The 23,730-nt window shown below is 47.3% G+C and overlaps 1 protein-coding gene across 3 annotated transcripts; it reads right to left on the bottom strand.

Annotated features, from left to right (window-relative positions):
• Positions 1-357: 357 nt before the first annotated feature.
• Positions 358-21,282, bottom strand: mtus1b (microtubule associated tumor suppressor 1b). 3 transcript variants are annotated; one of them, XM_055025162.1, is made up of 13 exons: positions 20,644-21,282; positions 16,097-16,138; positions 13,932-14,026; positions 13,537-13,857; positions 7,467-7,533; positions 4,829-4,952; positions 3,432-3,522; positions 3,248-3,353; positions 3,040-3,113; positions 2,530-2,628; positions 1,630-1,746; positions 1,456-1,553; positions 358-958 (listed from the first exon to the last, which is right to left on the bottom strand). In XM_055025162.1, the coding sequence occupies exons 1-13, from the start codon at positions 20,762-20,764 to the stop codon at positions 748-750; spliced, it is 1,566 nt and encodes a 521-aa protein (XP_054881137.1). In that variant the 5' UTR covers positions 20,765-21,282; the 3' UTR covers positions 358-747. The 3 variants fall into 3 exon arrangements, with proteins under 3 accessions (XP_054881137.1, XP_054881138.1, XP_054881139.1); XM_055025163.1 differs by having other exon boundaries at positions 1,630-1,743; XM_055025164.1 differs by lacking the exon at positions 16,097-16,138.
• Between the last annotated feature and the right edge of the window lie 2,448 nt (positions 21,283-23,730).

Raw genomic sequence — 23,730 nt, 5'->3', positions numbered from 1 at the left:
AATAATATAATCTGTTCTGTTGGTTTCTCTACATTTTGCAGCCATGCCAAAAAATATCATTAAACAAAACTTGAGAAAAAAGTGCTAATATTATATGACAACTTTATTCCTGTGTGATTTTATCTAATAATTTTGTTTCTTTATTTCTCATCTTGTTTTGCTGCACCTAAATGTAAAGAAATAAACGTTAATTTCTGTTAATTTCATCCAATCAGGTGTGGCCTGTGATGACATGTTCGTCCAATCGTGTTGCGCTTTTTTCTCGTCCAATCAGATGCTGCCATTGAGAAACGCCCACTTTGTCTGCAGACACGCCCACTTCATGCTCATTGGCTGAAATAAACCCTTTCATCACGATGATGTCATAGTGATTTTATTCTGAGGCAGAACAATGAGGCATTCTGGATAAATCTGAGGTTCTTCAGGACAAACAACAACAGACTTCATGAGACATGAACGGATAAATTATTCTTCCAGTTCTGGTTCTGGAGGAAAACAAACATTTCCTGTTAAATAATCTGCATATTTTGCTCCGAGGCGTCGGAGCCTTTTACATTACAGTCTAAAGGTTTCCACGGAGGTCCACCGGGTCGGATCGGGTCGCGGTTCTGATTGAGCGTCGCTCTTTGGGAGAACAAGTCAAATCCTTAAAGGAGGAAAAATCCGTCCGGCGTTCCCGCTGCTCCCGAACAGGGCCCGGCCGCCGCCGCCCGGCCGGCCGCACGTCCATCAGCGGCCGGCGCCGGGTTATCTGGGAGACACGGGCGCGGCTGTGGGGAAGTGGGCGGAGTCTCCGTTGCCGCAGGGCGAGGGGGGCGTCAGGCGGCGCGGGCTGCCCAGCAGGTCGCCGTTATGCAGCTTCCACAGCAGCTCCTCGTTCTCCATGGACAGACGCTTGTTGACCTTTGACTCCTTCTGCAGGGTCTGCTGCAGGATGGCCTGCTCTGTGGACAGCTGCCTGCAGGGGGCGACAGAGAGGAGAACCGGGTCAGAGAGCAGAACCGGGTCAGACTTTAGCTCTAAACTAAACGCTCACCAAGGAACTAAAGACCAATATGATGAATTACTAAACTACATATTTATTTAACTGACTGAATATTTAGTTTGGAGTTAAACTAAATTATTACTGTTAAGTTTTTCCAGTCTCTTTACAAGCGGCGCCGTTTCCTGCAGGAGCTTCGGTTCAGTTTTCATGTTCGCCTCAAGCTGGATGTTACTCTGGTTTCCAGCTTCTCCTGGAAGATACTGCCTGCTCTCAACTAACCCTGCTTCTCACGCTGCTTTTCTGGTTGTGCAACTTTTTCCTACCACTTTTTCTTTCCACCTAACTTTCCATAGATATCCTTGAACGGTCAGCGATGATCTCTTCGCCTAACGGCCTGAGACGAAAACAGAACCCTCCTCTTCCTCATAAACACAGCAATGATGATGATGACGTTCAGCTGAGGCTCTTACTTTGAAAGAGCCGCGTGTTTGTGCATCCTGGCCTTGTAGTCCTCGTTCTCCTGCTGCACCTTCGTCAGACACTCCTCCAGCCGGACGTTCGTCTCCACCTGCAACACAATGACGATCACAGCTGGAGGTCAGAGTTAAAGGTCACAGCTGGAGGTCATAGGTCGTCCAGCTCACCAGCTTGTCCATCTCCATCAGCTTCTTCTCCTTCTGGTGCAGCTGCTGGTTCTTGATCTCCAGCACCACCTTGAGGCTGTCCAGCTCCTGCTCCAGGTACAGCGTGTGGGAATCCTTCTGGACACAGACCAGCAGGGGGCGCCAGAGTTCAGCAGTCAGACAACCTGGATGATCTTCTTCTACAGTTTTACTGATTTTAAATGTTCTGGAAACAAAAACATGTCCAGAAAACTGGAACACTGAGCCCTTTATTGGTTTTTAACAACAACAACAAAAAAACAAAGTAATGATAAAATTTGTGAAAATCTTTACAGTTTGATCATCAAAGGAATAAAAAGTTTTCAGGCTTTAAAGGTTGTGAAAATCATTTTAACATGTTTCACACTGACATAAATCAACTGAGTTTATTTGATTAAATAATATTGAAGACAACTTTTCTCATTAAGTTATAGAGTGGAGAGCAGGGTGTCCAACATGTGGTGCGGGGGCCATGTGTGGCCCTTGAACTGATTCTGTGTGGCCCCAACTGCATTTTATTCAAGAATACAAATTCATTGGTGATCACAGTCAAATTATTATATAAAGTAAAATGTTAATATGACAGAAAATATTAGTTACATACTCTGCTCTCCACGGCCACAAAAATGGTTATGATGGGCCAGATTTGGCCCGCGGGCCTCGAGTTCGACTCGTCTTAAAGGATCAGATTCTGGTTCTGAAGCTTTCGGCTGATTTCATCTAGAAAAAGTTTGAATTTTTCATTCTGGTTTAATGTTGAAAGAAAAGTTCCTGCTGGAGAGAACCACTCAGTACCACCATAAACCTCCTTTAGATCAGCGGTTCTGACCCGGTTCCGGGTTCTGACCCGGTTCCGGGTTCTGAGTGTTCGGTGCCGTTTACCAGACTTTTGTCGCTCAGGATTCGTTGCCGCCTCTCTTCTTCTGCTCTCAGTTTCTGGCTCAGATCGTCGTTTTCAGCCGACAGCAGCGAGATTTTCTCCTGCAGGAAAAACACAGACAGACTGGTTCTGATCCGCCTCCCTGACCCAAACGGTTCTGCCTTCAACACTCCACATTTTAGATTTCTGATATCTAGCCCAACAGAATCTAGGTCTGATTTTCTCTGTCCCTGCTGAAAAGCTAGCCACGCTAACCATGCCAATAACGCTAACTATGCTAATCTATGTTAGTCCACGCTAACGTTACTAATCATCACTAATCATGCTAATTCTCATTCGTCCAAATCCATGCTAGCCATGCTAATACAAGATAACTATGATAATCCATGCTAATCTCGCACATAAACATGGATGGATGTGGAACTGGGGATTTGTTTTTTATAGCCATCTGAATGTTGTCAATGCTCTTATTTTGGAGGAACAACACAGGAAACAGTGGGCGTGGCTCTTACAGCGAGCGACGTTTCGGTTTCCTTCAGCGTTTTCTGCAGATCCTCCAGTTCAGTCACCTGGACTCTCCTCAGCTCTGAAACAGGAAGTGAAAAAGGCTTTTAGCTTCTGGGACTAAAATTATTCATGATTTTAGTCCCAGAAGAGACACCTGACACACACACACACACACACACACACACACACACACACACACACACACACACACACCTTGTATGGAAGTGTCGTACTCCTGTTTCACCGCCTCCATCTTCTGGCTGTGACTCTCTTCCTGTTTCTTCTTCTCTACTTCCTGTCGGCTCCTCAGCTCCTCCACCTGAGCAACAGAATCAACATGGCGGCTTTAGCGTCCTGACGCGGCGTTAGCAGTTAGCTGGTCGCGTTGCGTTCTCACCTGCTGCTCCATCAGCAGTCGGCATTTATCGGCCTCCTCCTGGTACAGCTGGTGGACTTTGTCCCACTCGGCCTGGTAGAAACTTTTCAACCTGCAACACAGAGAAACATGAAGGTTCTCCTCCCAGCCACCAGGGGGAGCAAAAGCTGCATGTGCTCCTCATTTCCAGAAAGTTCAAATATATTTATACGTCATTATATAAATAAGATTTATAAAATAAACTAAAATACTAACTCTGCTCTCAAACTGGCTCAACACTCAACATCTGAATTTTATACACATTTTTTAATACAAAAATGCATTTTTGTATTTTATCCTTTAAAAAAAGAATTTCTGTTAAAAGATTAATTCTAGTCAAGTTGTGTAACCGTGGCCTGTTTTGCTTGTAAAATACCATTTGTTCTATTTTTGGAGCATCGAAAAGGTTGCGAATCGGGTCACTGGAGATTCATAAACATGGGCCCCAGACGCCCAGGGCCCCAGACGCCCAGGGCCCCAGACGCATAGAGCCCCAGACGCATAGAGCCCCAGACGCATAGGGCCCCAGACGCCCAGGGCCCCAGACGCATAGGGCCCCAGACGCATAGGGCCCCAGACGCATAGGGCCCCAGACGCATAGAGCCCCAGACGCATAGGGCCCCAGACGCATAGGGCCCCAGACGCCCAGGGCCCCAGACGCATAGGGCCCCAGACGCATAGGGCCCCAGACGCCCAGGGCCCCAGACGCATAGGGCCCCAGATGCCCAGGGCCCCAGACGCCCAGGGCCCCAGACGCCCAGGGCCCCAGACGCCCAGGGCCCCAGACGCATAAGGCCCCGGACGCATAGGGCCCCAGACGCCCAGGGCCCCAGACGCATAGGGCCCCAGACGCCCAGGGCCCCAGACGCATAGGGCCCCAGACGCCCAGGGCCCCAGACGCATAGGGCCCCAGACGCATAGGGCCCCAGACGCATAGGGCCCCAGACGCATAGGGCCCCAGACGCCCGGGGACCCAGACGCATAGGGCCCCAGACGCATAGGGCCCCAGACGCCCAGGGTCCCAGACGCCCAGGGTCCCAGACGCCCAGGGCCCCAGACGGCCCCTGACGCTGCAGGTTCTCAGGTTCCTCCACATCAGGGGTGGAATCCTCTTGGACGTCTCTCCGGTCCGACACTCTTGACTCCAGCAGCTGAATCTCCGCCCGAGTCCGGTCCGGTCCGGTCCGGTTCTGCAGAGTTCTACTGATGAACTCGTCATTTGACTCGGGTGTGTTGAAGCAGAGATGCATCTAAAGTTGCGGGAGAGCGGCCCTCCACTTGCCCAGCCCTGCTCCACGTCTTCAGACGTTCCCCTCATAAATCTGCAGGTTCAGTGGCTGAACTTTGACCCCGACGTTTCCAGGTGAGTCGATTCTTACCTGTTCTCCAGCTGAACCAGCTCCTCCTGGTGCTGCTCCTGCGCCCTCCTCAGCGCCTCCTCCAGGGTGGACCGCAGCTCCTCCCTCTGCGCCTGCAGGTTCTGGCAGCGCCGCGCCGCCGCCGCTGCACGGGACAGGAACCGGGTTACCACGGCAACGGCGGGTTCAAAGGGCGGCGGCGGTTTTTGGAAACAACACGGAGATCCTGACGTTCCATCTGCAAGTTACGCTGAGGTATGCAGGCCCGCCGGTTCTGATGCGTCTGCAGCAACACGGCCAGAACCGCGACCCAGAGCCGTGTTGCCATGGCGACAGCCGGCTCTGAATGGAGCTCTGTCACCATGGCAACGGAGACGACGAGCAGCTGACCCGAACCCGGTTCTGATGGACGACCCGGTTCTGATGGACGACCCGGTTCTGATGGACGACCCGGTTCTGATGGACGACCCGGTTCTGATGGAGCCAAATGTTCCTGAACTGAACCGGGTTTGGGTTCTGAGCAGCTGCAGGAATCTTCCTGTAGAATCAACTATAAAGTTGATTCTACCTGTATCACAACGCGACTGTCTGTGTGTGTGTGTTGTAATGTGTGTGTTGCAGTGTGTGTGTGTGTGTGTGTGTGTTGCAGTGTGTGTGTGTGTGTGTGTGTGTGTTGCAGTGTGTGTGTGTGTGTTGTAATGTGTGTGTGTTGCAGTGTGTGTGTGTTGTAATGTGTGTGTGTTGCAGTGTGTGTGTGTGTGTGTGTGTTGCAGTGTGTGTGTGTGTGTGTGTGTTGCAGTGTGTGTGTGTTTGTGTGTGTTGCAGTTTGTGTGTGTTGTAATGAGTGTGTGTTGCAGTGTGTGTGTGTGTGTGTGTTTGTGTGTGTTGCAGTGTGTGTGTGTAATGTGTGTGTGTTGCAGTGTGTGTGTGTGTGTATGTGTGTTGCAGTGTGTGTGTGTGTGTTGCAGTGTGTGTGTGTTGTAATGAGTGTGTGTTGCAGTGTGTGTGTGTGTGTGTGTATGTGTGTTGCAGTGTGTGTGTGTTGTAATGTGTGTGTGTTGCAGTGTGTGTGTGTGTGTGTGTGTGTGTGTGTTGCAGTGTGTGTGTGTGTGTGTGTGTGTGTTGCAGTGTGTGTGTGTGTGTGTTGCAGTGTGTGTGTGTGTGTGTGTGTGTGTTGCAGTGTGTGTGTGTGTGTGTGTGTTGCAGTGTGTGTGTGTGTGTGTGTTGCAGTGTGTGTGTGTGTGTGTGTGTGTGTGTGTGTTGTGTGTTGTAATGTGTGTGTGTTGCAGTGTGTGTTGCAGTGTGTGTGTGTTGTAATGTGTGTGTGTTGCAGTGTGTGTGTGTGTGTGTGTTGCAGTGTGTTTGTGTGTGTGTGTGTGTTGCAATGTGTGTGTGTTGCAGTGTGTGTTTGTGTGTGTTGCAGTGTGTGTGTGTTGTAATGAGTGTGTGTTGCAGTGTGTGTGTGTTGTAATGTGTGTGTGTTGCAGTGTGTGTGTGTGTGTGTTGCAGTGTGTGTTTGTGTGTGTGTGTGTTGCAATGTGTGTGTGTTGCAGTGTGTGTTTGTGTGTGTTGCAGTGTGTGTGTTGTAATGTGTGTGTGTTGCAGTGTGTGTGTGTTGTAATGTGTGTGTGTTGCAGTGTGTGTGTGTGTGTGTGTGTGTTGCAGTGTGTGTGTGTTTGTGTGTGTGTGTGTTGTAATGTGTGTGTGTTGCAGTGTGTGTGTGTTGTAATGTGTGTGTGTTGCAGTGTGTGTGTGTTGTAATGTGTGTGTGTTGCAGTGTGTGTGTGTGTGTGTGTGTTGCAGTGTGTGTTTGTGTGTGTGTTGCAGTGTGTGTGTGTTGCAGTGTGTGTGTGTGTGTGTTGCAGTGTGTGTGTGTGTTGCAGTGTGTGTGTGTGTTGCAGTGTGTGTGTGTTGCAGTGTGTGTGTGTGTGTGTTGCAGTGTGTGTGTGTGTTGCAGTGTGTGTGTGTTGCAGTGTGTGTGTGTTGCAGTGTGTGTTTGTGTGTGTGTGTGTGTGTTGCAGTGTGTGTGTGTTGCAGTGTGTGTGTGTGTGTGTTGCAGTGTGTGTTTGTGTGTGTGTGTGTGTGTGTGTTGCAGTGTGTGTGTGTGCAGTGTGTGTGTGTGTGTTGCAGTGTGTGTGTGTGTGTGTGTGTGTTGCAGTGTGTGTGTTGCAGTGTGTGTGTGTGTTGCAGTGTGTGTGTGTGTGTGTGTGTGTGTTAAACTTATTTTTGTTGGTTGTCTTTATCATTTTTAGAGTCGATTCCAATTTGCTTTAAAATCTCGATATAAACAATAAAACACTTTTCAGTGAAAAGTGCCACGTTATATTTAATATTATATTTAGCTGCTGCTTTTATTAAAAATAACTGATTAAACTGTTATTCGTGGGATTAGTTGCATTGTTATATTTTTCTAAATCCTTCTGATCAGGAAACCCATGTGAGGGCTTTCAAAATAAAAGCATGTGCTCCATTTCGCAGGTTTTCTGCTCCGACGCGTTGAAGACGTTCATCATGCGCTCATAAAGCTGTGGATGACTGTTTGCAGGTCGCAGCCTGCATGCAGCAGCTGCATCAACACCACTATCAGCCGTTGCCCTGCGGGCGTTTCACATGCAAATATGGGGCTAGACGGAGCGCGCTGCAGTAGAGAAGCTCTTACCGAGCTCTGCTCTGAGCTTTTCCAGCTCTGACGACAGATCTTTCTTCTTCTTCAAGGTTTCCTCTCGCTGCAGAGAAAACAGAGGAGAAGCGGTAAGAAACTGAATGTTTGCAGCTCATCACCAGCCCACAAAATGATTAGATTTTATTCTAGTTACATGAAAAATGTGTTGAAACTTTACCATTTTGGTGGCCTAAAGGCAGGCTGCTGTACTTATAAATCCTAAAAACAATTGTATTTATTACAAGTCTTATGGTGGCAAAATAAAAAATATATATTAAAAAACAGGCAGAAAATCTAATTTTAACTCCATGATTCACTAGGAAATATAATTTGGGAAATGTGAACACATTAAGACATCAGACGGTGGATCATCTCTTCTTCATTTTAACCCTCAGTGTAGTGGCTGTTTTTGGTTTTCCACCCAATTAATTATATTAAAACACAAACCAGATTCCTTAGATTGTTCTCAAATATCTATAGAAAATAGTTTAAAAACATTTAGCTTAGCTTAACTTCTGTGTAGCCTGGTTGAGTTTAGCTAAGGCTTAGTACAGTCTAGTTTTCTCAAGTCCTAATATTAATTTGTATTAATAGGCTAATTTGATGCTAATCTGGTCTAGTGAAAGTTCCTGAGTTTAATCTGTTTTATTTTAACCTCGCTTAACATACATTAGCTTAGCTTTGATTAGCTTAGCCTCTTATTTTAGCTTATTTGACCCAGGTTAGCTTAGCCTATATTAACTTAGGTTATATCAAAAAGGATTACTTAAGCTTAGCTTAGCAAAGCTGTGACTTATCTTGACTGACATTTTTTATCTTTTCTCAGTTTATTTTTCCGAACTTTAGTTTTTGTTAACTACCTTTGTTAATTAGCTTGGCTGAACTTAGTTAAGCCTAGATCTCCTTATTAAAAAAAAAAAAAAAACTATCAGCCCATTTTAATCCTGCCTCACTCTTAAATTAGCTTTAGCTAGCTTAGCTATAACTAGCCTAGCCTACATCAGTTTGGGTGAAATTAAATAGAATTATGACTTATCTTGACTAACATTTTTTATCTTATATTTTTTCTGTACTTTAGCTTAAGTTACATGACATTAGCCTTCCTTACGTTAGCCTAGCTCGTCTAATCTTCCTTAACTCATGTTTTTTTTAGCTTAAGCTAGCTTATCTTTTGTTAGTCAACCGTAACATTACAGTTTATCTTAGCCCACATTCACTTTTATCAGTTTATCTAATCTTAGATTAACTTTGACCAACTAATCATTTAATCTTGAGGATGAAATAATCCTTCCGCCCGTTATTAACCTCAGTTTCAATAATCTTAAATAATCCAACATAAATCTGCTCAGGTTCTGGACTGGATTCAGTTTCAGTGAAAAAGCAGCAGAATCCAAACAGTCGTGATGAGACGTTGTTGAGTTTTCCAGGTTAAAGCCATGAGGAACCGGTCCGAGTCAGAACAGCAGATCGGCGCCGAGTCCGGATCTGTGTTGACACAACAGCTCCACGCTGCCGACCCGACAGAACTCCTCTCAGCTGCAGGAGATTACTTCCCGACCCGAAACATCCCTGACAAAGAAATGTTTGTTTCTTCCTTTGTTTCTGTTTTCGTTTAATCATTTCTGACCGGGTTCTAGCAGAACCTTTGCTCTTGAAATGGATCAGCCATTAAAACCGGTTCCTCTGTTTACACTCGTAAACATGAAACGGCTCAGGAAACATCAGAACCACGTTTCCTCTGAAGAGTCCATGCGTGAAGAGATCTGGTTCTGGTCGGACAGGAGTCCAAACAAAACGTCTCAGATAAAATCAGAGATAAGAGATCAGCAGGTCCGTCCCACATCCTGATCCCGACCAGAACCCAGAGACTTTATGACAACAGCTGGAAAACTGCCTCCGAGTTTCCCTGCAGAACAACGACCAGAACCGGACCCACCTTCCGCTTCCTGCTGCGCCGGTTCTGGGGGCTCCGGCTGGACCCGGCTGGGGCTTTGCTCTCCGTGGTTCCCATGTTTCAGCAGCTCTGAAGCCTCGGCGCGCCGCGGCCGCTCCTCCCCTCCTACCTGGTCCTCCTCCTGCAGCCGGGATGCGCAGGAATGCCGGTTATTCCCGCTCCGCCTCGTCCCAAACCGGTGCGTCTGCATTGGAGGAATTCCTCTCTCACCGCCTCAAAGTTTATTCCACAGTCATTTCTGTCAGGTGATTCGTGGAAGGAGGGAAACTGGAAGCCATGATGGATCCAAGCTGATGAGTCAATGAGTCATCTGTCTCTGAGAGAAGATCTTTGTTTTGGTTGGTCCAATGATCCAGAATCGCCGCAGATTTTGTTTTCATTGATTGAGAAGGAAAACCCAGTGATGCTCTCTGGCTCCCCCTGGAGGCTGCCTGTGGTATTCCCAGTTCAGGACGGACTGGGAAACCTGCAGGAATCCCTGATCCGTTTCCTCTTGTCCTGAGACGGAACCAACTTCCAAACTTTATCACCACATCCAGCAACTTTCAAACCCTCTGGTGACTCAAAACAGAAAACTTGGGACAAATGAAGCAAATTAAATTCACACAGAAACAAAGATGGAAACCTGAAGGTCCAATTCAAACAGAGACCAAAATCATTTGCTTGATGGAAAAGTTGGGTCGCGTTTCTTCATCCAGCCAACAGAACAGAACCAGACAGAACTCTATGTTCTGATCCATTTATGTTCTGATTATGTATAGTTAAATATAGGAGATGGCAATTTACCTTACAGAAAGAAAGACAGAAAGGTTTACAAGTTAATTAGACTGGAACGACTAAATGCAGCCGCGACCCGCCCTGTTGCTCCACCAGCCGCTCATTTAGACGCTCAAACAGGACAAACTATCCTCAAACGGTTAAGCAACAAAATGATTCTGAGTCAGGTTTAATTCAGCCTCAGGCCTCTAACGATAACCAGTCGGGTCGGGTCGGGTCGGACCTGGTCGGGCCCAACCCATGTTCACTGTACCGTCTGTGGGCTCGATCCGGTCCGGGTGGACTTTTAGGATCGATCTAATATCTGATGAGATCAGGAGGAAGATGTTCATAAAGTGGATTCATTTCTGGTGCCACAGTCTGGTTTTTATTTCTGCTTCCTGTTGATTTGGATTCTCTGTTCAGCTTGTTGAATATTAAACTGAATGAAAATTAAATGCAACTGAACAGATTACGTCAGAATCATCATCCAAAAATTAACGAGCAAAACTAAAAATGTGAAAATGACAAGAAGAAAGTCTGGTGCGACTGAAAGTTCACACATACTGTATAAAATCTCAGGAAGAAGTCATAAAACAGAACTAAGTGCTGTGCTCTGATCCTCATGCAGCGTTTGGTTCTAACGGGCCTGGACCCGGCAGCTTTCAGCACATCTGTCAGCTCAGTCACGGTTCTGCTGCTGACAGGTTTCACTGAACCGAAGAGACGAGCTAAAGCGCATCAGACTGCTTTGATGCAGCTGAGAATCGTTTTCCTGCAGGAGTCGCAGTGCCGGCCCAGTGAGGTTCTGCTGCGGTTCTGCAGGAAACCTGCAGCCGCAGATCAGGTAGAAGTCCAGGCTTCAGCTGCTGCTGAATCAGGAAGGTTATCTGGACGCAGGAAGGAATGTTTATTAGCCTTCAGTTGCATAACAACGTCGGGTCGTAAACCTGAGATAATGATCGACTTTCACTGCAATGCGCAGCGCTAACGGCTGTCTTGACATCCAGAGACAGAAACAATCAGAATGAATCCCCTGGAGGATCAGAGCTGACGGTGTGATTATTCACAGCCCAGCAGCTCGGATCAACAGAACCGGAGCAGGAACAGGTTCCAGCAGGAAAGTGCTCCGAGGAACACTTTTAACCTTCGTCTGGAAGTTTTTATTATTAGTCAGAGCAAGGCAAATATTTACTGAACAGCTTCTGCATCCAGGATGTGGAGATCCTGCTGCTCCCGGCCAATCAGCAGCCAGAATCAGCAGCCAATCAGCAGCCAGAAGAAGCCTGCAGCAGCCAATCAGCAGCCAGAAGAAGCCTGCAGCAGCCAATCAGCAGCCTGCAGCAGCAACAACTGATAAGAGGTCTGTCAGACTCAAACCAGCCTGAAAGTCAGAGCTGATTGGAAGTTGATGCCCTGCAGAGGATGGTGAGGGGAGCTGAGATCAGGATCCGATCGATTAGATTATAACTATAAACCTGCTGCCAGGAGGTGAACATGACTTGCATAACTATTACTAGGGTACACATTCTGAGTTCTCTACTTCGCTCCTGTTGGTCTGGAAGCCATGGCTCATCAACGCTTTGCGCTGCATTTGCCTACCAACATGGCGGCGCGGATCACTTCCGCTCCAGATTAAGAATTTATCTGGAAAACTTAATTCAGGGGAAGCTAAGTGCGCTAATCGTTTTCAAAGTTAGCTAAAGCGCTAAGCACAAAATTAGCCTCTGAAAAAATTAGTGAAAGTGTGCCACTACTGCTATACCTTCAGTTATTCCGAAAATGTTTTAATAATCAACCGTTTCAGAGGCTCTCAGAATAACTGAGTCTTTTTGAACATTTTAAAGCAGCAATCAGTGAACAGGTGAGTTTGGATCGAATGATGATCCAGCAGGTAAATGTCACCAACATCTTGGTCTTAAAAACTTGATGAAATCAGGAAGAGTTGATGTTTTGGGGTGAGGTTTAATTTTCCTTCCTTGTATTATTTGTGGGATTTTTCATCATCGCAACCAAAGAAATGAGAGCAAACTGGGTTTTTACACAAGAGCCAGACTGAAAAGGAAAAACGTGCCTGTTGAGCTCTGGGTGGAAGCCAGTTCAAGGGAAGCATTTCACTCAGAGAGCATCTCAGGTTAATCACGGCCCGGTTGTTGCCGCTGCGTCCATCATCGCGCTGCGTTTCAGCAGCTTGTTTCTGGGCGAGGACAGAAAGCCGTTCCTACCGACGCTGTAAAGACAGGCTGCTGCGCTGCAGACCGCCGGAGGGCAGGGAGCTGTGAAACAGATCTCTGATGGTCTCCACTCGTTTAGCTCAGGTTGGACTGACCTGTAATTTACGAGCCCAAACACATTCGACTGGAACAGGAAGGAGGCGGAAGAAGCTCCTCTGCTTGGGAACATCTGAATCCAGTCAAATGTGACAAGTTAGGAATCTGCAGCGGCTCAGAAACCATCAAGCTGCAAAAACTCCTGTCAGTTCCCAGCTGGAAAACCAGCTAAAGACCCTGTCAGGTCAGAGGTCACGCTCTGCCTCCAGAGGAAGTGCAGTGCCTGTTCCTGAGTGACGGATGGATGAGCGGTTCGTCTTGCAGCCTGGTTTTATGTTGACCTGAAGGTCCTGAGTTACGAACCGCGACTGAAGGATTCAATCTGCAGGGGATGGTTGTTGAGCTTCTTTACCTCACAGGGAGTCGGCTGAGCTGGATCAGCATCTGAAAACTGATACTTACCTTCAGAGGTCATCCAGGCAGGAAACCAGGTGAGCTCTGAGGATTCAGCGCTGAACTCAGGTCAACATGATGCTGAACTCAACAAAATGAGTTCCCAGATTTCCATGTGTATCATCGCTCTATAGCTCTATAACCCAGACTGCATGGGCCGCTTTTACAATGTTACCAGACTAGAACCACTAAACCAAACTGGTAACCAAACTCGCACCGCTCAGAAGAAACAAGGCCAAATAGATCAGATGAATCTTCCCATGGTGATAACTTGGCAGGATTCCTGAATGGGAAGGTTCCTTACCAACGGTAAAAAGAAGTAGTTTCGTCCCTGAAGGTGGAGAAGCTAACATGCTAGTAAACATGCTGATCGTGAATCATTCTGGATCAAACCACCTGCGGGATTCTGACCTTCGGTCCGTTCTTAGAGGAGTGGATTCATGACGGGTCGCCTGGTACCCCGGAGAATGCATCAAACTTCTCATCAAACAGTCCAAACACCTCTAACCCAGTTAAATCTCCTCAGTCAGAACCTTTGCGGATTGTCTTTGGCAGCTTTTCTTCCCAGTTTCAGCCCAGAACTTTGTTCCGGGTCGTTTTCAGTTAGTGAAAGGAACGGTGCAAACGGAAGTACCTCAGAGAACAGGTGCTGGATGACCGCGGCCAGCGCCTCCACCTTGCGGTTCCCCTGGACCAGAAGCCTCCTCAGCTGGACGATGGCCTGGTTCTTCCTCTCCACCTGCTCTTTGTTCTGGTTCTGCTTCGTCGGCGCCGCTCCGGGTCGGGATGCGTGCTGCGGCCGGGGCCCGTGTTTAGGGCTGGACCGTGACCCGGTTCTGGCTTTGAGCCCCGGACCGGTGGGTGCAGCGGACCCAGATGTGGCGCTGGAGCCATCAGGAGATGGGACTGGGAGGGCTGGTGTTACTGGGCTGTTGCCGTTCAGAACATCTGGAACCTGAGGACAGAAAACTTTAGATTTAGATAAAATCCTTCAATCTGAGCCAAAGGAGGCGGTGCAGCCGGACGTACCGGCTCAGCGGGGAGGTTCTGCTGGTGCCCAGTGGTGATCTGGGAGCCACCGCTCGCGGGTCTCGTCGGCGCCTCCCGCGGCTTGTTTTTGTCCACTGCAAGAGAAAGTCGAGACGTCAGAGTCCGAGAAACGTTCAGCATGGCGTCCGCACAAACCCAAACACTCCTCCTCCAGACATGAGAGAGAAAACAACACGGCCGACCCGCCTGGTTCCGAGGAGACGCGCCCCTCGCTGCTCAGGCTCACACTGATGCATGATGGGAAACCGAGGTAATGATGGACGACGTTAAGCAGTCCATTACCAGAGCAGAAATATTGAGAGCTTCCTCTGAATGCATCCATTTACCGATCGACCGTCAGCTCCTCGGGTTCTGGTTCTGACTCACCAGCCGGGTGGAAACTGCAGCCATCTGCAGATATCTGAGCTTCAAATGACATGAAACTGGACCGGACTGATTTAGTCCTGCAGCACCAAAAGCGAAAAGGTCCAAAAGCAGCTGACTGGATCAGAACCAAACAAACCAGCAGAACTAAAGCCAAGATATTTTGTCACAGTTTCGTATTTCAGACAAAAACATCAAGATAGAGTAAAACAATTATTAATCAAAACCACCAGTTCTGAGCTTTTGCACCAATCTGGTGTTTTATGACCAAAATAACAGATAAATATATTGTCTATTTATTCATGGATTTAGCAGAAAAAATGATTATTTAAATGAAAATGTTTATCAATATGTAGCTTTCAATTAAAATGAGATTCACTGGCCTGTCACAAGAACAGGTCTATTAATTGTCCCAGAAGTTATTCCCATAAATGCTAATATTGTTGTTTTGAGACCATTTTCCAGTAATAACATGTTGACAGCATAATAATGCAAGAACTTATCACTAAACCTTAAATACCAATAAAGGTTTGACACTGGAAGAGCATTTAACCCTTTCCTCCTGAGGCTCCTCTAAATCAGAAGCAGAGTGAGACCTCTCACTCTCTGGGATCTGCGTTCCTGTAGCTAGTGACTGATCTGATGATCTCTTGCCTCAGACTTTAAATCAAAAGCTGAAAAGCATCTCCTTTAGTTTCAGGAAACGCTGCCCCCTGCTGGCGGCCGCTGAGCAGGACAGCATGACTCAAGCCTGCTGTTTCTCTACGGTCTGGTTATTTTAGGACCAATGTGAATCAATCTTTATTGATCATTTACTAACAGTTTCATTCCTCATTCAGGGACTTTGGCATCTTCACAGCATCTGAACTGGGTCGGAACCGGTCCAGACCTTCAAGAGGAGAGCTGTCAGATTTAACAGCACTCCAGCAGACAGAGAGAATCATTTTATAAGGATCAGAGAAACACAGCGACACCCAGAAATCTCTTCAATATGAACCACAAACCATTACTAATTAAGATCTTCCTGTTGGGATTGGTGAGCAATGGTGGCACTGGGCAGCGCTAACTAAAAAGCTAGCTGCGCTACCTAAAAAGCTAGCTGCGCTAACTAAAAAGCTAGCTGTGCTAACTAAAAGCTAGCTGCGCTAACTAAAAAGCTAGCTGCGCTAACTAAAAGCTAGCTGTGCTAACTAAAAAGCTAGCTGCGCTAACTAAAAAGCTAGCTGCACTAACTAAAAGCTAGCTGCGCTAACTAAAAGCTAGCTGCGCTAACTAAAAAGCTAGCTGCGCTAACTAAAAGCTAGCTGTGCTAACTAAAAAGCTAGCTGCGCTAACTAAAAAGCTAGCTGCGCTAATTAAACCTAGCTGCGCTAACTAAAAAGCTAGCTGCGCTAACTAAAAGCTAGCTGTGCTAACTAAAAAGCTAGCTGTGCTAACTAAAAGCTAGCTGCGCTAGCTAGCTAGCTTTTAGGTAGCTAGCTAAAAGCATGAACCATAAACAGTAGTTCTGCTAATAGTGAAGCAGATGATTGGTTCTGTTAGATGGTTCTGAATAAATTTGAGGTTTTAGTTTCTACACTGATGGAAAATCTGTGTGAAAATATAAAGTTTGAGTTTGGTGATGGGAAAAATGGTCCAGTCTCTTTAAAAATTGTGACCCATTTTGATCAACAGATTTTTCTTCACAAAAAGCTTCAGAAAACCCGGATAATGATCCAGTCCGGATCAAAGCAAGGAACATGGACAGGTGAGGTTTCAGGTGTGCTGAGGTGAGTTTGTACCTGGAGCCTCTCTGGCTGAAAGGCAGAGCTGCTGAGCCCAGACTGGAGGAGGAACCAGACAGTTAGCATGCAGGTCCAACAACACAACGAAGAAAAACCAGAGAGGAGGAAGAGGAGGAAGGTCAGGAGGAAGAGGAGGAAGGTCAGATGAACCTTCAGCTTTAAACACTTTGTTTCTCCATCATGGATCTTTAAGCGACGGTTCGTCTGCAGCTTCAGCAGCAGCATTAAGGTTCCACTGGCTATAATTATCACTGTTACTGTTTCTGCTGGTTCTGTTGGACCCAGTACGATCAGAACCGTTCAGAACTTCCTTCCGGCTGGTCTGGTCTGACTGCAGGCGGACTCTTACTCCCTGTCACCCGTTTGCAGCCAACTGGGCTGACCGGTTCCCTAGAACAGCTTCCGTTCTGTCCCAGTTTGACCTGCACAGCAAATGATAAATAGAAAGGCCAGTTTTTGTTCCTCCGGTCCGAAGCTGGATCAGAACCAAACGTCTCTGGTTTCACGTCTCAATAAATGACTTCAGTTTCTCAAAATAATGAAAGTAAATCAGCACCACCAAGCATGATGCTGCCACCACCGTACTGCAGTTAGCATGACAAGCATCCCTGGTGTCCCTGCGGATGCGAGGCGTCCAGTTCGTTTCTCCCTGCCGGTTCAAACTTCAGCCTGGCTTCTGAAGTTTGTTTCAAAATGTTCTGAGAACGTTTATATTCAGCTAAAAAGAGTTTCCACCCCGAAGAGGGTTTATCGGTGACCCGGCTGCCGGGGAAAGATGCGTTTACTGACCAGAAAAAGATCGGATTGTCAAGTTTCTGACTGAAGACATATACATTTCTTTCTTATCCCAGTTTTCTGAAGTGAAAGTCTAATTTTCTAAAATCTGCTCCAATAACAGATTATTTTAGTACATTTACATTTATAAATTTGTTTCTACTTAAAAATCATAAGTTTACCAATTATAAGAGAAAACCGTCAAGAATCTGGTTGAATTGTAGGAAGGTTATTTTAATATTTGGGGATTAATGTCATTAAATGTTCAAAATAATTTAGATACAACTGATTTTTTACATTTCAGTGGAAAAATATAAAATAAAAATGATATAAATGTTGAGCCAGCAGCTTCAGACTGAAAATAAAAGAACATCTCGACCTGTTCTGGGTCGTGGGATTATAATCCAGCAGCAGATTACGGGCCGCCTCAGCTGAACGCTGCAGCTGGATGACCTACATCCAGCGGGGAAACGGGTCTGTGGATCCCGACCCAGAAAACACACAGCGGCGGCCAAACACGTGCCGCTGCGCTCAGCTGGGCGAATCCTCCCAGAAAGGAGCCGCTCTGAACAGAACCGGGTCCATCTGGACCAGAACCCAGCCAAACACGTGCTGGAACACGGCTGTTAATCCAGATGAAATGTTCAAGGTGGAGGAATTAACCACTAATCTGGATGAGAAACATGAAATCAGATCGGATCTGAAATATTTGGTTCTTGCCAGAATAAACAACAATTTACCATCCAGAACCAGAATTTATTAAAGATCCAGTTTACAGTTAAAGGGCCGGTGTCGCGTAAAATTAGTGTTTTTAGCTTTCCATCATTTTAATGTTTTACCCTCATCGGCCCCACCTGCGAGGAACAGCTCCTTCAGACTAGCCAGTAGCAATTAGCAAACACCTGCGGAGCTCATGATAGGAGCTGCTGCTCAGAGCAGCTGGTAAAAACGTTGGAGGGTTCATAGAGGAGCCATGTTGGGACGACTTCCTGGAGGCGGAGCTTCAGAGAGAGCAGGAGCTCTTAAAGAGACACAGGCCCAATTTCAAGCCATTAAATCAGGAAGTCAAATATCTTTTAGGTCATAATTGACACATATAGCATTTTAATAAAAACTGATGGTAACATAGTTACATGATTGTGGTATAAAATGGCCGCCATGTGCCTGGAAAACACATAATACCGGTCCTTTAAATCTTCTGTTCAGCATCAATATCTGACTGATTCAACCAATGAGGTTAAAGGTCCAACCTGCCAGAAACAACTTTCTACCAGATGACACCACAATCTGACCTCTGACCTGGGCTGCGACTTCGGTAACGGTCTGCCAGCATAATGTGCCACTGCTGCCCTCTGGTGGCGACTCTACGTGTAGTTTATTAAATAAAGAGCACATCACGCTCTTCAAAAAGGTTATTTTTCCAAACTGGTTCAGTTTAAACTCGGTCAGCTAAAAGGCAGAAGCAGCATGTACTGATCTACTTCCTGATTCACTTTGGGGTCAAAGGGCGCCACACACGTCAATAAATCTGTGCTTTAAACTATAAAGAAATGTCTGAACTGAGGCCATTTTCACACATTAAGATTCATCTACACCTTCAAGATTAAAACTACAGAGATAAATTTGTTTCAATATTATTGCAAGCAAAGAACACATCTAAAAAATGTAAAGAAAAAATGCATTTTAAAATAAACCTTTGTAAATTGTCAAATGTATTGAATTGTTTTTTTCCCCCCAGGTCCAGAGCTGGGATTAAACATGGCCGCCCAGAGATTAGCCAATCTGTTTCAGATTAAAACTGTTTGGTTCCTCAGATTTCTCTGTTTTCTCCAGAGCGGTTACTGAGAAAGAGGAGGAGGAGCTGAAGGACGGAGGGCATCCTGTTCATGTGTGGGTCACATGGCGCCGCTGAAACAGCCGGCGGCCATCTTTATTCGCTGCTGCAGAGCCACTCGTGCAGAAAGCGTCCACGCTCATCTGTGTGAACACAACTGACAAGCAGAGCTGAAGGGACAATCCGCACAATATTGCAGGCAACAATGGCTGCCGAGGAAGAGGAGGAGGAGGAAAGGGGGGAGGTTTGGGGTTAGACCGACATCACAAACAGTGAGAGGAAGAGGATGGCGGGTTCATGATGAAGATAAGAGGAATGAAACTAAACAGATTTAAGAACTACGACCTGGTCAACCAAAACGACGTGGATCGTCATGTGGCGCCTTAAGCTCCGCCCATAGGTCGGGGGAGGCAATCGCTATGGGGACTGCAGGAGGAGGGAGAACTGGGACAAACTGGGACAGGCTGGGACAAACTGGGACAGAGGGAGACAAACTGGAGTGAATTGGGTCAAACTGGGAAGTGCTGAATATATGAAAGTGACAGAAGAGAGCGATGAGAAAGGATGAGACAGAGGAAAATGGTTGGATGGTGGTTGGTTGATTGTGCGATGGTGGTTGGATGGTGGTTGGCTGATGGTGGTTGGTTGATGGTGGGATGATGGTTGGATGGTGGTGGTTGGTTGATTGTGGGATGGTATTGGTATGGTGGTTGGATGGTGGTGCTTGGTTGGGAGGGATGGTGGTTGGTTATTGTTGGATGGTGGAGGCATGGTGGTTGGTTGATGGAGGGATGGTGGTTGGTTGATGGAGAGATGGTGGTTGGTTGATGGTGGTTGGTTGATGGTGGGATGATTGTTGGATGGTGGAGGGATGGTGGTTGATTGATGGTGGGATGGTGGTTGGCTGATGGTGGTTGGTTGATGGTGGGATGATGGTTGGATGGTGGTGGGATGATGGTTGGATGGTGGTGGTTGGTTGATTGTGGGATGATGGTTGGATGGTGGTGGGACGGTGGTTGGTTGATGGAGGGATGGTGGTTGGTTGATGGAGGGATGGTGGTTGGGTGATGGTGGTTGGTTGATTGTGGGATGGTGGTTAGCTGATGGTGGTTGGTTGATGGTGGTTGGTTGATGGTGGTTGGTTGATGGTGGGATGGTGGTGGTTGGTTGATTGTGGGATGGTATTGGGATGGTGGTTGGTTGATGGTGGTTGGTTGATGGTGGGATGGTGGTGGTTGGTTGATTGTGGGATGGTATTGGGATGGTGGTTGGTTGATGGAGGGATGGTGGTTGGATGATGGTGGGATGGTGGTTGGTTGATTGTTGGATGGTGGAGGGATGGTGGTTGGGTGATGGTGGGATGGTGGTTGGGTGATGGAGGGATGGTGGTTGGATGATGGTGGCATGGTGGTTGGATGATGGTGGGATGGTGGTTGGTTGATGGAGGGATGGTGGTTGGGTGATGGTGGGATGGTGGTTGGGTGATGGTGGGATGGTGGTTGGGTGATGGAGGGTGGTGGTTGGGTGGAGGGATGGTGGTTGGGTGATGGAGGATGGTGGTTGGGTGATGGAGGGATGATGGTTGGTTGATTGTTGGATGGTGGAGGGATGGTGGTTGGTTGATTGTTGGATGGTGGAGGGATGGTGGTTGGGTGATGGTGGGATGGTGGTTGGGTGATGGTGGGATGGTGGTTGGTGATGGAGGATGGTGGTGGTGATGGAGGGATGGTGGTTGGGTGATGGAGGGATGGTGGTTGGGTGATGGAGGGATGATGGTTGGTTGATTGTTGGATGGTGGAGGGATGGTGGTTTGGTTGATGGAGGGATGGTGGTGGGATGGTGGTTGGTTGATGGAGGGATGGTGGTGGGATGGTGGTTGGGTATGGAGGGATGGTGGTTAGGTGATGGTGGGATGGTTGCTCGGCCAGGTCCAGACCTGCGTGGAACACCACGGTGTTTTTCCTGCATCCTGGCAGAAGCTGCAGGTTTCGGAAAAGTCCTTTAGCTGTCAGCTTCACATGGAAGTTGGACAGCGAGAGTCTGGGGGACCAGAGCATCGTCTCGCCTCGGGTCGTCCTCGTACCGGGAGGATTCAGGTCCTCAGGATAAAGCAGTACCAAGGTTCTTTCTTCCCTCGGATGAAGAAACGTTCAGCCAAGCTAAACCCGGGGGACCGACCGACTGGGTCTTTGTGCGTCCGTGTCTCTCTGCTTTTGCCACGTGGGTCCAACCGAAGCCGAGTTTCTCAGATTCAGAGATTCAACCAGGAATCAGAGTCTGTTAATCCTCCACCTGCTCTTCATCGCATCAAAGCCACAGAAAAATAGGAAAAACACAAACATACGAGGAAGAGGAGGAGGAGGAGCGTGTTTCTGTCGTACGATTCAGAGAGGAGGGAGAAAATGGCGCCAAAAATAGTCGGCTTCTTCTCCTCCGTCGCTCAAGTGGAAAAACCAGAAGAAGAAGAAAAGAGGAAGAGAACAGAGATGGAGGAAGAGGAAATTCTCTCTTTTCCCAGAGTCTGTATCCTGATTCACACAAAGACGAGCACGTCCACCACCCCTCTGCTGCTGCAGCTCTGCCTGGCAAACACAGAGAGGAAGAGGAGGAGGGAAAGGAGGAGGAGATAGGACGGAATAATCTCCCTTCACTTTCCCTCCATTTAAAGAGCCACAGATCACACACACACACACACACACACACACACACACACACACACACACACACACACACACACACACACACACACACACACACACACACACACACACACACACACACCACACACACCTCTGCCAGCAGCAGGTTGAGTAAAACGCAACGCAAACAATGTCCCGGCCGGAAAACGGTTGTAAATAATAAACGTAAATTAACGAAGCTTCAGGTCAGCTATATTTTCCTCAAGGAATTTTAATAATCCAGGTACTCAAATCATTTGAGGAGTCGTTTCAGTCCCAATCCAGATCTGAATCCACCTGATGTTGAGATATTCTCCATCCAACCTGAATCAGGAATCTGATCCAGCAGGTCCCAGATGCAAACCAGCGCCCCCAGCTGGCAGCAGGGCGTAGTTTCACCTTCAGGAGCCCGGCGCTTCACTGACTGCAGACTGACTGGAGACTGACTGCAGACTGACTGCAGACTGACTGGAGACTGACTGCAGACTGACTGGAGACTGATTGCAGACTGACTGGAGACTGACTGGAGACTGACTGCAGACTGACTGGAGACTGATTGCAGACTGACTGCAGACTGACTGGAGACTGACTGGAGACTGACTGGAGACTGACTGGAGACTGACTGGAGAGTGACTGCAGACTGACTGCAGACTGACTGGAGACTGACTGGAGACTGACTGGAGAGTGACTGCAGACTGACTGCAGACTGACTGGAGACTGACTGGAGAGTGACTGCAGACTGACTGGAGACTGACTGGAGACTGACTAAAGACTGGAGAGTGACTGGAGACTGACTGCAGACTGACTGGAGACTGACTGCAGACTGACTGCAGACTGACTGGAGACTGACTGGAGAGTGACTGCAGACTGACTGGAGACTGACTGCAGACTGACTGCAGACTGACTGCAGACTGACTGGAGACTGACTGCAGACTGACTGCAGACTGACTGGAGACGGACTGCAGACTGACTGCAGACTGACTGCAGACTGACTGCAGACTGACTGCAGACGGCCAAAAACACCCAGTAAACACGTTTAAACACCAAAAATTCAATATGCAGGAACAAAAATGATGAAATGAGACATATTCAGATCAGTTTAGAACCAGCAGATTAAAAGGAGGATTTCTCATATTCAGGATCGTCTGATATAAATACTACATGTTTATTAAATGCCCCAGTCGCTCCACTGTCAGCCCGGTTTAATTACAGTTTACTGGTTCCGACCCGTTTATGTGCTTCAGTCCAAATTCAAGGAACGGCGGTGGTGCTCACAAATAATTATAGAAAAACATTTAGTCATCATAATCCAGATTACTAAAACAAGCCTAATCTAGAGACTTTCAGAAATGATGACGATGTTTTCCATTTTCTCACAGATAATAAACTTAAACATTAAGTTTAGCTTTGATTTGCTGAGCTAAATAGTTACCTCCATACTAAATACTTCATATTGCTAACGAGATATTTAGGTTGTAGCAAAGTGTTTAGCTTCATGCTAAATATTTACCTGGTTAGTTAATATTTAGACTGAGGTAAATATTTAGTCAGGAAGTTAAATCAAAAAATGTTGAATTTGCTAGTTTACGATTTCGCTTTGAATTAAATCGTAAACTAGTAAATAAATATTTAGCTAATTAGACATTTAGTTAGCAGTTAATTTTTAGTTTGCCAACCTAAAAATGAGCTTCAGACTAAAATCTATTTAGAAAGCTAAATATTAACAACCAATGAAGGTTCTCCTGTTGCTGCATTATTGCCGTTTCCATGAAAACCACAGGCAGGAAGCCCCGCCCACCGCCTCTCAGGTGGCTTACCTGTGCTGTTCAGGCGACTGAGCCGGGTCGAGCCGTTCCTCTGCAGCGGGGGCTTCGCCGACCCGGGCGGCGCCGCCTTCGCCGCGGCTGGCCGCCAGGAGTTCTGATGGCGTTCTGGTTGGTGCCGGTCGGGCTTTTCAAACCTGCAGGTCCAACAGAGGAGACGTGAAACACCATCGTCTCTGACTGGAGTCAGAACCGGGTCAGTCAGAACCGGGTCAGTCAGCTCCACTCATATCTGCAGAATCAGCCGGTTCTGGTCCAACAGTCCCATCTGTTCTGGATCACGTGGTTCTGACATAAATATCTGCCGGCAACCGACCCAGCTGATAATCCCCCTGGGTCAAAGGTCACATCCGGAGGGTCATCACCACTGCAGCCTTCGCAGTATCCGTCCCGATTTCAACTCTGAAACCGGAACCAGAAGCAGATCCAGAACCAGAGCGATCCTGGTGGCACCGGCCCTGGAGGTTCTGCCTACCTGTCCCGGTTTAAAACCTCCTCACCTGTCGTCGCCCTGGCCTGCAG

This window comes from Poeciliopsis prolifica, unplaced genomic scaffold (genome assembly GCF_027474105.1).
Source record: "Poeciliopsis prolifica strain line A6 unplaced genomic scaffold, Auburn_PproV2 SCAFFOLD138, whole genome shotgun sequence".
Classification (NCBI taxonomy): Eukaryota; Metazoa; Chordata; class Actinopteri; order Cyprinodontiformes; family Poeciliidae; genus Poeciliopsis; species Poeciliopsis prolifica.
Note: the sequence above shows the minus strand (reverse complement) of the source record. Positions and strands in the feature narration are given on the sequence as shown.